General features: G+C 41.3%; 1 protein-coding gene across 1 annotated transcript; it reads left to right on the top strand.

Annotated features, from left to right (window-relative positions):
- LOC124012789 (sialidase-1-like) lies at positions 1-13253 on the top strand. The gene is made up of 6 exons (XM_046326750.1): positions 1-336; positions 1832-2021; positions 5351-5613; positions 9582-9764; positions 10112-10331; positions 10501-13253. The coding sequence occupies exons 1-6, from the start codon at positions 241-243 to the stop codon at positions 10719-10721; spliced, it is 1173 nt and encodes a 390-aa protein (XP_046182706.1). The 5' UTR covers positions 1-240; the 3' UTR covers positions 10722-13253.
- The last annotated feature ends 415 nt before the right edge of the window (positions 13254-13668 follow it).

The following is a 13668-nucleotide window of genomic DNA, read 5'->3' as shown; positions in this document are numbered from 1 at the left end:
AGTGTGGCTGTTGCTACTAAGGAAGTTATAAGTTACTTTTTGACGAAATTGTGTCCGTTTGTACCTTTCACGAGGTTGGAGCAATAAAATGTTCGACTTACTTAAGACGGTTCGAATCTAGGTTCACGGGATTCTCGTCTCTGGTTTTAGAAACGCTGTGGTTCTAGCAATTGTTTTTCCTTGATTCCACAGTATCACAACTTTCTTTGAGCCGAGAGAATACGGAACAGAGTTGCCAGCATGGTTGCAACGGCTGGTTTGATGGGGCTACAAAGCCGACTCGCAGTGCTTTTCTCGGTTGTGCTATCTCGGTGTCTATGCACCTCTTTTGTCAAGGTAAGAAACTTGACCGGGTTTTCAGTCATCGGTTGTCTTCCTGATTTAACTATCTATGAATGTATTTTACAGTCTGCATAATTCTGCACAGCTTTGCGAGATGTACATATGTTGTAGATTGTTCACTGCAAGAAAGCATAGCAGTATAATGATTTGGGGTACAATAAGGTTATGGCCCAATAGCTGTTATCTTTGTGACTAACAGTTCAATAGACTTGCTGTAAGTTTGCACTCACAGGCCGTTGCAAAGTTAAGCGACCAAAACAGATCTGAACCTCCTGCACTTCAAAATGTAGTCATCCGTCCTATGTCTTCAGAGTATAATATAATCGCACATACGTTCACTGGCTGAATTGGTGGCATATGTGAACAAGAATAACACGTGTTATCATGAGTGTTGTGTGATTATGTTTTCATAAGATTGTCAAATATCACTTTAAAAACATGGCTAGTTAGATCCACCATAATTCCATAATTGATTTAGCTGATACTCCGTAGGCTACTGGACCGTATAGCCTGGCTACTTTAACTCATTTAGACAAGTTTCTGCTTATAATTAATTTCTGACATTGTGTAGGCCATTTTGTATATCAACTATAGTTGCAAATTCTCTTTTGTCTTAACCTGTTGCCAGAGGATACTAAATAAACTAGTGCTCACCAGAATGTCTTAAATCAATAGAATGAAAGCATTAATTATCTAGTTAACACCTGTAAAGTTGTCTGATTCGTTTAGGGACCGGAGAGAACGCAATAACTGTAAAATAGTCAACATTGGTCCTGTGAAAAATGCCCAAATGTCATCAATTAAAAAAAATGTAACTCTGTCTGTTAAGAACACATTCTTATTTACAATGATGGCCTACCTGGGATCAGTGGGGTAACTGCCTTGTTCAGGGGCAGAATGACAGTTTTTACCTTGTCAGCTTGGGGATTCGAAATAGCAATATTTAGGTTACTGGCCCTAGACTACCTGCCGCCCCAATTGAAAAGCTGAGAAAACGATGAAAAGCATTTCTGATAATACCTCAGTTCTTCTTGGGTGCATATTTTATGTGGTTGAATAACTGTCTGCTTGCATAACTCATTTTCTCAAGAGATGCTGAAAGGAATTTATATTTCTCCACTTCTATTCCTGAGACAATTAACACTTGTTATATAATTTAACTGCAAAAATGCATCATTCTGTTAATATTATACAAAACTACATGTGTGAAGTTATAGACCTACAGACAGTGTCCATATTTCAGTTAATGAGTTAAATGTAATAGTAACTTAAATTGGGAATATTCTGTTTATTCGTGAATACAGGGATATTTGTAAACGGGATATCAAAGGTGCATGTAAACAGCGTCTCCCTAATTAGACCTTAGGTAGGATATGAGCTACAATCCAGAATACTGTGTGCGTGTAAATGTTGTTACTGTCAAATACTTTCTTTTTACAATTGTGCCAAGCAATGAGCCAAATTGAGATTCTCTCTTTCTTTCTCCCAGATTGAACCCCTGGTTTATGATGAGCAGCTGCTGTGGGTGAGTGGCGGGGCAGGGGAGGTGGGCACCTACCGGATCCCACTGCTCTCCTTTACCCCCAAGGGCAGTCTGCTGGCCTTCGCTGAGGCCCGGAAGAACTCTGCCAATGATGTGGGGGCCAAGTTCCTTGCCATGCGACGCTCCACAGACAGAGGTAGGCAGGCCATCAGGGCGAGCAGACAGACGGATGGACAAATGTTTGCAGTTTTTAATATGATATCTGATGATCAATGGGGGTTCCCCTTGGTCGGTAATTTGGCCATGATTAGATAGCTGGCCTCTAGACTAATTTAACTATCTAAAACATTTGAGCTGACATGGGTTAATTGAGTGACTGACATGACAAGAGAAACTGCTGATGCACAACCACATTTTGAACTTGTACCTTGTGTATTCTAACTCAACAGTAAGTAAGGAATTGATCATGCAGTCTGTTGCTCATCCCTGGTGTAATAAGTGATTCTTCACAAAATCCAGACAAAAAACAATACTCAGGTTTTCACAAAGGAGTTCCCACACATCCTGAGCACTTGTTGGCTGCTTTTCCTTCACTCTGCAGTCCAACTCATCCCAAACCATCTCAACTGGGTTGAGGTCAGGTGATTGTGGAGGCCTGGTCATCTGCTGCAGGACTCCATCATTCTCCTTCTTGGTCAAATAGCCCTACACACCCTGGAGGTGTGTTGGGTCATTGTCCTGTTGAAAAACAAATGATAGTCCCAATAAGTGCAAACCAGATGGGATGACGTGTCGCTGCAGAATTCTGCTTGTTAACTGTGCCTTGGATTCAAAAGAAATCACTGACAGTTTCACCAGCCAAGCACCATCACACCTCCTCCATGCTTCACGGTGGGAACCAACACATGCAGAGGTCATCTGTTCACCTACTCTGTGTCTCAGACATGGTGGTTGGAACCAAAAATCTCAGATTTGCACTCATCAGACCAAAGGACAGATTTCCACCAGGCAAATGTCCATTGCTCGTGTTTCTATTATTTATTCATTTGAACCTTTTATTTAACTAGGCAAGTCGGTTAAGAACAAATTCTTATTTACAATGATGGCCTAGGAACAGTGGCTTAACTGCCTTCTTCAGGAGCAGAATGACAGATTTTTACCTTGTCGGACCAAGGAGAGTGATGGAGTACTGAATCAGATGACCTGGCCTCCACAATCACCTGACTTCAACTCAGTTGAGATGGTTTGGTATGAGTTGGACCACAGAGTAAAGGAAAAGCAGCCAACAACTGCTCAGCAAATGTGGGAACACCTGGTGACATCACCAGGCAGGCTCAAATTCAATCCTACCAAAAAAGGCTGAAATTACAGGGGGGGTGGGGGGTGTATTACAATGTGCCATTGGAACACAGGAGTGATGAGTGCTGATAATGGGCTTCTGTACACATATGTAGATAATCCAGCTACAATAGTCATTTACAACATTAACAATATCTACACTGTCTTTCTGATCAATTTGATGTTCTTTTAAAATGGACATGTGCTTTCCTTTCAAAAACAAGGACATTTAATTGACCCCAAACTTTTGAACGGTAGTGTACGTGTGTTGGAGTATTAATGTGCGCAATGTGCAGGGGACCCTGTGAGTGTGCATAGAAACAGTGTAAAGATAAGAATAAAATATTTTGTTTAAACAGCTCTTACGCGAAAAGGGCTTGATCATTTTTGTAATATCACAGTATTATTCCTACTGTTCCTATTGTTTAAATATATTATATATAACACATTAATTTTTTTATTATTTTTTTAAACTGCACTGGGGCTTTAACACCCGTCTGAGAGGCTTGTAGGAAGTTCTAACAAAATGCAGTCCCTTTGCCAGCTGATACAGAATCACGCAGTATTCAAAGAATGTCATCAATACAACAGTGAATAATCAGTGTCCTTGTACCACCAGTCTGATATCAATTACTACCAACCGATATGAGAATAATCCAATGGGACCCTGGAAATGGTTTATTACAGAAACTCCAAATATGCTAAACATTGTTCACTCAATTTTAAATATGAACTTTAGTCACCTTAAATATTCCCGTTACAGATGGACAGGACTAACTTCATACTCGTATTTGAATCGACTTTGCTTTGTTTTGGTCCTTCACTCCAGTGCATTCGAAAAGTATTCAGACCCCTTTCCCACATTTTGTTACAGCCTTATTATAAAATTGTTTAATCAAAGGGAAAACATGTTTTTAGAACTTTTTGCAAATGATACCTTATTTACATAAGTATTCAGACCCTTTGCTATGAGACTTGAAATTGAGCTCCGGTGCGTCTTGTTTTTATTGATCATCTTTGATGTTTTTACAACTTGGGAAATTCAATTGATTGGACATGATTTGGAAAGGCACACACCTGTCTATATAAGGTGCCACAGTTGGCAGTGCATGTCAGAGCAAAAACCAAGCCACGAGGTCTAAGGAATAGCTCCGAGACAGGATTGTCGAGGCACATGTTTTGGTACCCTTTACCAGATCTGTCTGCAGCATTGCAGGTCCCCAAGAACAGTGTCCTCCATTTTTAAATGGAATAAGTTTGGAGTCACCAAGACTCTTAGAGCTGGCTGCCTGACCAAACAGAGCAATTGGGGGAGAAGGGCCTTGGTCTAGGAGGTGACCAAGAAGCTGATGGTTACTCTGACAGAGCTCCCGAGTTCCTCTGTGGAGATGGGAGAACCATCCAGAAGGACAACCTTCTCTGCAGCTATCCACCAATCAGGCCTTTACGGTAGAGTTGCCAGACGATAGCCACTCCTCAGTAAAAGGCACATGACATCCCCAGAAACAAGATTCTCTTGTCTGATGAAACCAAGATTGAACTCTTTGACCAAGCGACACGTCTGGAGGAAATCTGGCACCATCCCTACGATGAAGCATCAATCCGTGGGGATCTTTTTCAGCGGCAGGGATTGAGACCAGTCACGATCGAGGAAAAGATGAATGGAGCAAAGTACAGGGAGATCCTTGATGAAAACCTGCTGCAGAGCGCTCAGGACCTCAGTCTTGGGGTGAAGGTTCATATTCCAACATGACAACGACCCTAAGCGCACACAGCCAAGACAACACAGGAGTGGCTTCGGGACAAGACTCAAGAATATTCTTGAGTGGCCCAGCCAGAGCCCGGACTTGAATCCGATCGAACATCTCTTTAGAGACCTGAAAATAGATGTGCAGTGACGCTCCCCATCCAACCTGACAGAGCTTGAAAGGATCTGCAGAGAAGAATGGGAGAAACTCTCCAAATACAGGTGTGTGTCAAGCTTGTTGTGTCATACCCAAGAAGACTCTAGGCTTGATGATGGAAACAAACTATTTCATTCATTTTAGAATAAGCCTGTAACGTAACAAAATGTGGAAAAGGGGACTGGTCTGAATACTTTTTTGAATGCACTGTAGTTTACAGCACTTTACTTACGACAAATACTTTCCTCCTCCGCTCTCCTTCTATACTTCCCCTCCACACTAGGTGCCACGTGGTCTCCCACTTCCTTCATATTGGATGATGGCTACTTGGTTGACGGGCTGAACCTGGGTTCTGTGGTGGTGGATGAGGAGACTGGCTCTGTGCTGCTGATCTACTCGATGTGCTTCCACCAGTACCAGTGTGACCCTGCCAGTATTATGTTGGTGGAGAGCATGGATGACGGTCTCAGCTGGAGCCCACCAAGAAACCTCTCGGTCCAGCTAGGGGTTAAGAACTTCGCCCCCGGGCCTGGCTTTGGCATTCAGGTGGGTCACCACCGTCCATGGCTTTGATACTTCTCTTCATCTCCCCTTATAGCTCTCTCTCTCAATGTATCTAAATGGGTGAAAGTAGATTTAAATTTAATCTCAGTACGGGGACCTCCTGTGTGTGCATGTGCTTTTTAAAATCTTTTTTGTTATGGGCCTAATCATCCAATGACATATAGAATCCCTATTCATTTAATAGGATCTCTATGGGCCTAATAGTGAAGATTTGTCGTTTTCACTTTTAAAATGTACGTGCCTACCTTTTTTTTAATGTGGCATAAACACAACAAGTTCATCTGATTGTCAAACAATTACTTCAAATGCTCATGAGGACTACCTGCGCACGTTACTCAGGGGGAATTGGGTGCGGGGGAAAAATATAGGAATCCAATGTGCCATTTGTTTTTCTGTGTTTACGTGACTAATGCTACTACTTTTTGGAAAATGTGTTGTATAATATAAAAAAATATTTGTAAGCCTCAAAATGGTCAGGTCCTTAAGCACGCAAATCCCATTCTCTCAAGACGCTGAAAAAAATGTATCATTTTTTTCCACTCCTGTTCCCTAGACCAAATTTTTCTATTTTGGACTATCTTTTTACTGCGAGGAACACTGAATTGTGCAGGAGCTAACATTTTATAATAGGCTTACAGACCGTTTTCAGACTTCAGATACTATTCCAACCATTAGGCTACTCCGATAACAATTGGAATAGTTCTGGCATCCATACAGTGCCATTTTGATAAATGCAAAGAGACATCACTTGTAGAATTTCTACAAGTGTTATGTCATTAGGCCTGCACAAGTCTCGATCTCTGCCTTCGAAATGTTGTATTTTGGAGCATATTGGTTAAATCTTTAAAGACTCGAACCACCCAAGCTGTTCTCTCTGCTTCCACATGGCAAGCAGTACCGTTACATCAAGTGTTGTTACACCAACAGCCTCCAGAACAGCTCCTATCCCCATGCCATAAGACTGCTGAATAGCTAACTAAAGAAATAACAAAATGGCTAAACAGAGTATCTGAGTTGACCTTTTATTTTTTATTCATATCTTTACACTGTCTCTATGCACACTCACAGGGTCCCCTACACATTGCGCACATTGATACTCCAACACACGTACACTACCGTTCAAAAGTTTGAGGTCACTTAGAAATGTCCTTGTTTTTGAAAGGAAAGCACATTTGTCCATTTTAAAAGAACATCAAATTGATCAGAAAGACAGTGTAGATATTGTTAATGTTGTAAATGACTATTGTAGCTGGATTATCTACATATGCGTACAGAGGCCCATTATCAGCACTCATCACTCCTGTGTTCCAATGGCACATTGTGTTAGCTAATCGTTATCATTTTAAATGGCTAATTGATCATTAGAAAACCCTTTTGCGATCATGTTGGCACAGCGGTAAACTGTTGTACTGATTAAAGATCCAATAAAACAGTCTTTCTTTAGACTAGTTGAGTATCTGGATCAGTGTAACAGTATAACGTTAGACCGTCCCCTCGCCCATACCCGGGCGCGAACCAGGGACCCTCTGCACACATCAACAACAGTCACCCACGAAGCATCGTTACCCATTGCTCCACAAAAGCCGCGGCCCTTGTAGAGCAATGGGAACCACTACTTCAAGGTCTCAGAGCAAGTGACTCCTGTAGTGGAAATTTCCTGTATTTACCAAATCATGAGAGCAAACCACACGCAAGCCAGAGTTATCATAAAGTTGATCTTTAATTATATGAGCTCCATCACAACCCTGTGACTCTCAGATCAATTCAGTGTCTATAAATGAATTTTCTGAGTGCTTACACATTGCAACTGAGATCCTTTATAGCAAAGACACACATAGCCAGACAGCATTGTCTATAAATTATCGTTCAGCTTTGTCTCCTAAACTATGTTCTTATCTCGCTCTCAGGACCATAAAACAAAACCTATATCAAATACACCCCTCCTGGACAAGATCAGAGACACAGTGACTGGCACACAGACATTGTGGTGCCAAGAAATAATTGGTTTAAAAGATATGTTTACATATGAAGACAATCTTGACCTCTCCCCTCTCTGCGGCCCAAGTAACTGAAACCTTGACAGAGAACAGATAACTGCAACCAGCCAACAGTATTATCCAAAAATAGACATTCTGATGAGAAGTAACTCGCAAGCATATAATGAAAATAAAACCTCTTATCTATGTTACCCAACTAATTCTGACTATTCCCCCACACATCACCGATTGAAACGCTATTTAGTGCACACCACCGATAACTAGCTAGCAGTTTCACATCCGTTACATCAACATTTGTTGGTCCGCTCAATTAAATTTATTTTATTTATTGTTATTCTTGTTCTGAGAAATGAAGGCTATTCCATGTGAGAAATTGCCAAGAAACTGAAGATCTTGTACAATGCCGTGTACTACTCCCTTCACAGAACAGCGCAAACTGGCCCTAACCAGAATAGATAGTGGGAGGCCCCGGTGCACAACTGAGCAAGAGTACCAGTACATTAGTGTCTAGTTTGAGAAACAGATGCCTCACAAGTCTTCAACTGGCAGCTTCATTAAATAGTACCGGCAAAACACCAGTCTCAACGTCAACAATGAGGAGGCAAATCCGGGATGCTGGCATTCTAGGCAGAGTTGCAAAGAAAAAAGCCATATCTCAGACTGGCTATTAAAAATATTAAGATGGGCAAAAGAACAGACACTGGAAAGAGGGGCTCTGCCTAGAAGGCTAGAATCCTGGAGTCTCCTCTTCACTGTTGACGTTGAGACTGGTGTTTTGTGGGTACCATTTAATGACTCTGCCTGTTGGGGAATTGAGGCGTATGTTTCTCTAACTAGACACTCTAATGTACTTGTCCTCTAGCTCAGTTGTACATTGGGGCCTCCCACTCTTTCTATTCTGGTTAGTCAGTTTGCTCTGTTCTGTGAAGGGAGTAGTACACAGCGTGATACGAGAACTTCAGTTTCTTCACAATTTCGCGCATGGAATAGCATTCATTTCTCAGAACAAGAATCGACTTAATTAACGAGTTTCAGAAGAAAGTTATTTGTTTCTGGACATTTTGAGCCTGTAATCGAAGCTACAAATGCTGATGCTCCAGATAGTCAACTAGTCTAAAGAAGGCTTGTTTTATTATTTTAATCAGCACAACAGTTTTCAGCTGTGCTAACATAATTACAAAAGGGTTTCCTAATTATCAATTAGCCTTTATCATATTCTTTTATATTTATTTTTTCAATTCTACTTTATTATTTTTATTATTACATTGTTATTGATTACTGGATTGTTGTGGTTAGAGCTTGCAAGTAAGGCATTTCACTGCATGTGACATTAACTTAAAACAGAAGAAAAACTTGTATTCCACAAGTTTAAGTCTCTTTACTCATTTTTCATGGGACTGAAATGCTGTAATGATAAATGGTGAAATAACCTACAGTTTTCTTAATCTGTTTTAACTATTGTGATAGGCTCATGTTTTACCGGTATGGCGTACCTCCACTATTTATTATGCTGGTACTCCGTACCAGACGGTTCCGTCTTACTTTCACCCCTGCATTTCATATAATTCCCCCTGCTTTATTTGTTTGTCATCTCTACCCTTATATGAGGAGAGCTCCTTATATTTCCTTCCTCGTGATGCCATTGCTGACGTAGCCTACTTTTGTGTTGTCAGTGAGTTTGAGTCATGTCTCCCATGATGAGCTACTCTCTTTTTCAATACCTCTGCAGTTCTTAGTTGTTGTTAACCTGCCTGTGTATTTGGACACACCAGTATTTAGCTAGTCATTCTGGATGTTCTTTCCTTTATGAGCCCAATTTCTATCGTCCCTAACCCTTATATTGTGTGTAATAAATCTTAGGGTCAATGCACCGAGGTCAGTTGTTTCGATTGAACTGTTGTGCTTTGATAGAGTACAGTATTTTTGACTGTCTTTCCATGTCGTCTCTTGCAGAAGCACTACCCTCCTGCCAAGGGGCGTCTGGTGGTGTGTGGACATGGCACCCTGGAGGGTGACGGGGTCTTCTGCATTCTGAGTGACGATCACGGGCGAAACTGGAAGAATGGCGCCGCACTGAAGAGCATCCCCTACAACCAGCCCAAACAAGCCCTGGACTTCAACCCAGACGAGTGCCAGGTAAAACTAACCAGGGAGGGAATAGTTAGGAAGGACTGGAAACAATGCCACACAGTACAATACCCATATAGGCAACGCTTGAGTTTTACTAGTCTGGTAGTAGTTTTATAGACCGACGCTTTTGTTCAATAGTGATGTATGTTCCTCTACTTTTTTTTGTATCGGAGATTGGAAAAATACAGTAGCTCATCCTTGTAGGACCACTTAAATGGATTAATTTGACTAACAACTATTAGTATCCCGTGATAAGAGGTGCTTGAGAAACATGCTTTCTGTTAAAAGCCAATAACCGGGCTGACTTCAGTTCCTCAATCAAACTCCTCTCTGCCTCTTTCCCCCCTTTGTAGCCTGTAGAGATGGAGGACGGTAGCATCGTCATCAACGTGCGCAACCAGAACAACTACCACTGCCGCTGCCGCATGGTGGTGCGCAGCCTGGACGGGGGCGAGACTCTACCTGTGGAGCACCTGGTGTTTGACCCCATCCTGATAGACCCAACGGTAGCAGCAGGGGCGCTGCAGAAGGAGGGCGTGATGTACTTCACCAACCCAGCTGATAGTACCCACAGTAAGGACTATGGGAAAGGGGTGTGGATTGGGGCCCTCTGCTAGACCGAGTGGGTTGGACAGGGGGTTAGTGTTGAGTTAAAAATCACTTTTTTTTTTTTTTTTGTCTTAATTTTCACCATCAACCTTTCTGTCCCTCTCGCTTTCTTTCTCTCCTCTCTTTGTGCCAGGGATCAATCTAACCCTGCGCTGGTCTCTGACCAATGGTACATCGTGGGAGAAGAACACTGTCCAGATCTGGGCCGGCCCAAGCGGCTACTCCTGCATGACTTCACTTACGAGCGGCAGCGCAGAGGACAGGAAGTTCATCTTTGTCATCTACGAGAAAGGCCACAAAGACTACGATGAGACCATCTCCTTCGCCAAGATCCACCTCTACGGTGGATGGTAGTAGAATAAGGCTGGGGTGGGGGACTAGGTAGAGTCTGCCTCTAACCACTGGTCCAAGGTCTGTGTTCTTAAAGTGTCTTGGTGTGCTGAACTAGCATCAGTTTAGCCTTTTTTAGATCATAATAAATTATTATATATATACAGGGACCTGATCCTAGATCGGCATTTTTACTCAGATACTTTTTGAATACAGGCCCAGATATTTTTATCCTCTTAAGTGGTTATGGTTAGGTTGGATTTTTATCCAAGATCTGTGGTTAGGAGCAGGTTCTACCTCCAGCCGGGGATGGAAAGGGAAGAGGATGTTGAAGATTATCTCAGGACGGAGGACTCATGGGACTTTGCAGCCCCACTTTGTTTTGATTGGTGGAGGGAGACATACAAACTACTCCTGTTTTTATTGTACCAATAATGACAGTTGTGTGCCACTTTATCCTAAGGTGGGCTTTTAAATATATCAGGGTTCGTTTCATTAGGGCACACCGCAGCAAAATGCAGCAAAAACATTCTGCAACAGGAAATGGAAAGTTCAGCTAGTCCCTCCCTGTTTTAGTCTGTTTTCCTCCATTTGTTGCCTAATATACATGTTATGAGTATGGTCCAAGCACAGGTGTCCTGTCCTTTACTGAAGATATGATAGTCTGTAATGATCGGTGGGATGTTGGTGTAGCTACACTTCCTTTCTGTTGAGGCTCCTATAGCTGAGAGGGGGGGGAGTCTGCCCCCCCCCCATCCATCCATCCACACACACATCACAAAATAAAAGCGATGGGTGGAAGGAAAATATTTAGAGGGTTGTGTCACCAAGCCATAAAAATATTGGGAAAGACTTGTAACTGCTATTTCCATATGGCAAAAAAAGTTAAAAATACAGCTTTAGAGACATTTTAATGCCTAGTAAATGCAGCTCCCAGCCCATAACAGAATGGTTGCACTTTCACAATGTCAAGGAATTTCTACTGTTTCCTTTTTTTGAAGGATGGTTCTTGCCAACTTTTGATGTGAGAGATGTTTGTATGATGAGACCGTTTTATGTGAGTGAATTGACACGTAAAATGATTGACTTGTGTCCACTACAATATCTCAGATCAATAGGACATGAATAGTTTGAATTACCATCAACTTGATGTTGTTTTTACGAGGCATGGTGCCAGGGATCTGTAATTTCATTCACCCATTTTGTGCTCTAAGTTGGAAGTATAATAATCAATTGTGATTGTGTCACAAATACTTCAACACAGTGTTTCTGTAGCAGATTTGATCAGTCTCATCTAGCGCACTCCACAGCAGATGTAGTTGTTTTCCTCAGTTCACCTTGCTGAACCCTTCTGTGAAGCTGATATGAAATAGATTCCTTGTTTAGTGGTAAGACACTGAATCTGGTTAATTGCACATAAGGATTTGATTGGTCATTTATTCGAAAGTGATTTTGGTTAGAAACTGTTGCCTTGTATTGAGGAATCTGGATGCATGTGCACTCATTGTGTCAAGTTGAATTGCCAATGTTATGGTCTTAAGTGCACTTGATTTTGTATTATATTTAGCATATATTCATCTCTTACTGTAAGCTAATTCTTTATCTTACACCCTTCATTATCCTCCCTTTCCTGAAATTGTGTACATTTAATAGAAGGGCTTCCTATGTTGATGACCTTTCAAGGTTTGTGATGGTGTTTAAAGGAGGTGTGATGTGTGTCTGAGTAATAATATAATATTATGTATGTACGTTTAGATACTGTACAATTTGTGGAAAAAATGTGAGAACTGAGCTTCTTTAAAAGCGGCAATTGAGCCACACTGTGTGGAAACATACTGTTAAAATTGTTCCAGGTATTATAATTGTATTAAGCTTCTTGTAATGTTTTGGGATATCCCCTGGGTCTATAGATACTTTTCAGGGAAGTACAGGACATTATGTGAAATATTGTTTTTGTTAGCCACGCCCTGTTTCATGCTGTGTGGGTGAACATTAGACTCAAATGGAGATTTTGGAACAAAGAAATCGTACACAAATGTACACTGTAAGACCAAATGTAAGATGTAGCTGTAAGAGAAGGTTAGAAAAGAGAATAATGCAAATATCCTTAACTATTTTGTTTGTCACACTTATAGAAGTAATATAAATATTTTTCCTTTATGACAATGTTGCCAGAATCGTATAGCAGAATCACAGTGTCTTCTAAAATGTATTATGTGTTAGGCATTAAAGCAAAATTATAATGGGGAGGGAACAAAATTCATAATTATTGAAGATATTAAATTTGCATTCATAGACATGAAACAAGTTCTTTATTTTGAAGATTAACCACAATGAATGGGAAATTATTTTCCCCTTGAATGCATCGTATTTTCTGAAGTTGAATAAACAGATGGGAAGTATATAGAGCACAGAAAGTGGGTGGAAGAATGGGGATGTGAACAGCTCTCTCCGGGTGCGTATGTAGTCCTGGACGGCACTACCCAACCCGGACACAACCATGATTGCATCAATCATTTACCACAAATCAGACATTAAAGAAACAGTAAAACACACTGTAAATTACTATTGCTTTCATATAGCCTTAGTACAAGTGGCCTTAGTAGAAGATGATGGTTGAGTGTGGGAGTAATGAAATGGGAAGAAACAGACATTGTCAATTCATTTAGCATACATGCAAAACATTTTGCCTGCGGGATTATTGGAACACCATAGGTCACAGTCATTGTCAACCCATTTCCCTGTTCTCTTGTTCATGGCTTCACAGTTGTGAGATAGAGGAGGCTCGGGAGCTGAACCTGTACACAAAGATCGAGGTGTAGTAGTACTTAGTTGTGTGTCTAATGTCTCACTGACCTCAAGTAACCCACATCAAACTGCACTCATATAGAGTGCATAGACCTTGCCTGGCTACCCAGACTCCTTGCTCTGGCCAAATGCTACGCCCACTTATGTTAGTTTCTTCTCCCAA

The sequence above is a fragment of the Oncorhynchus gorbuscha genome, linkage group LG24, assembly GCF_021184085.1.
Source record: "Oncorhynchus gorbuscha isolate QuinsamMale2020 ecotype Even-year linkage group LG24, OgorEven_v1.0, whole genome shotgun sequence".
Taxonomy (NCBI): Eukaryota; Metazoa; Chordata; class Actinopteri; order Salmoniformes; family Salmonidae; genus Oncorhynchus; species Oncorhynchus gorbuscha.
This window is presented reverse-complemented; position numbering and strand designations above follow the sequence as displayed.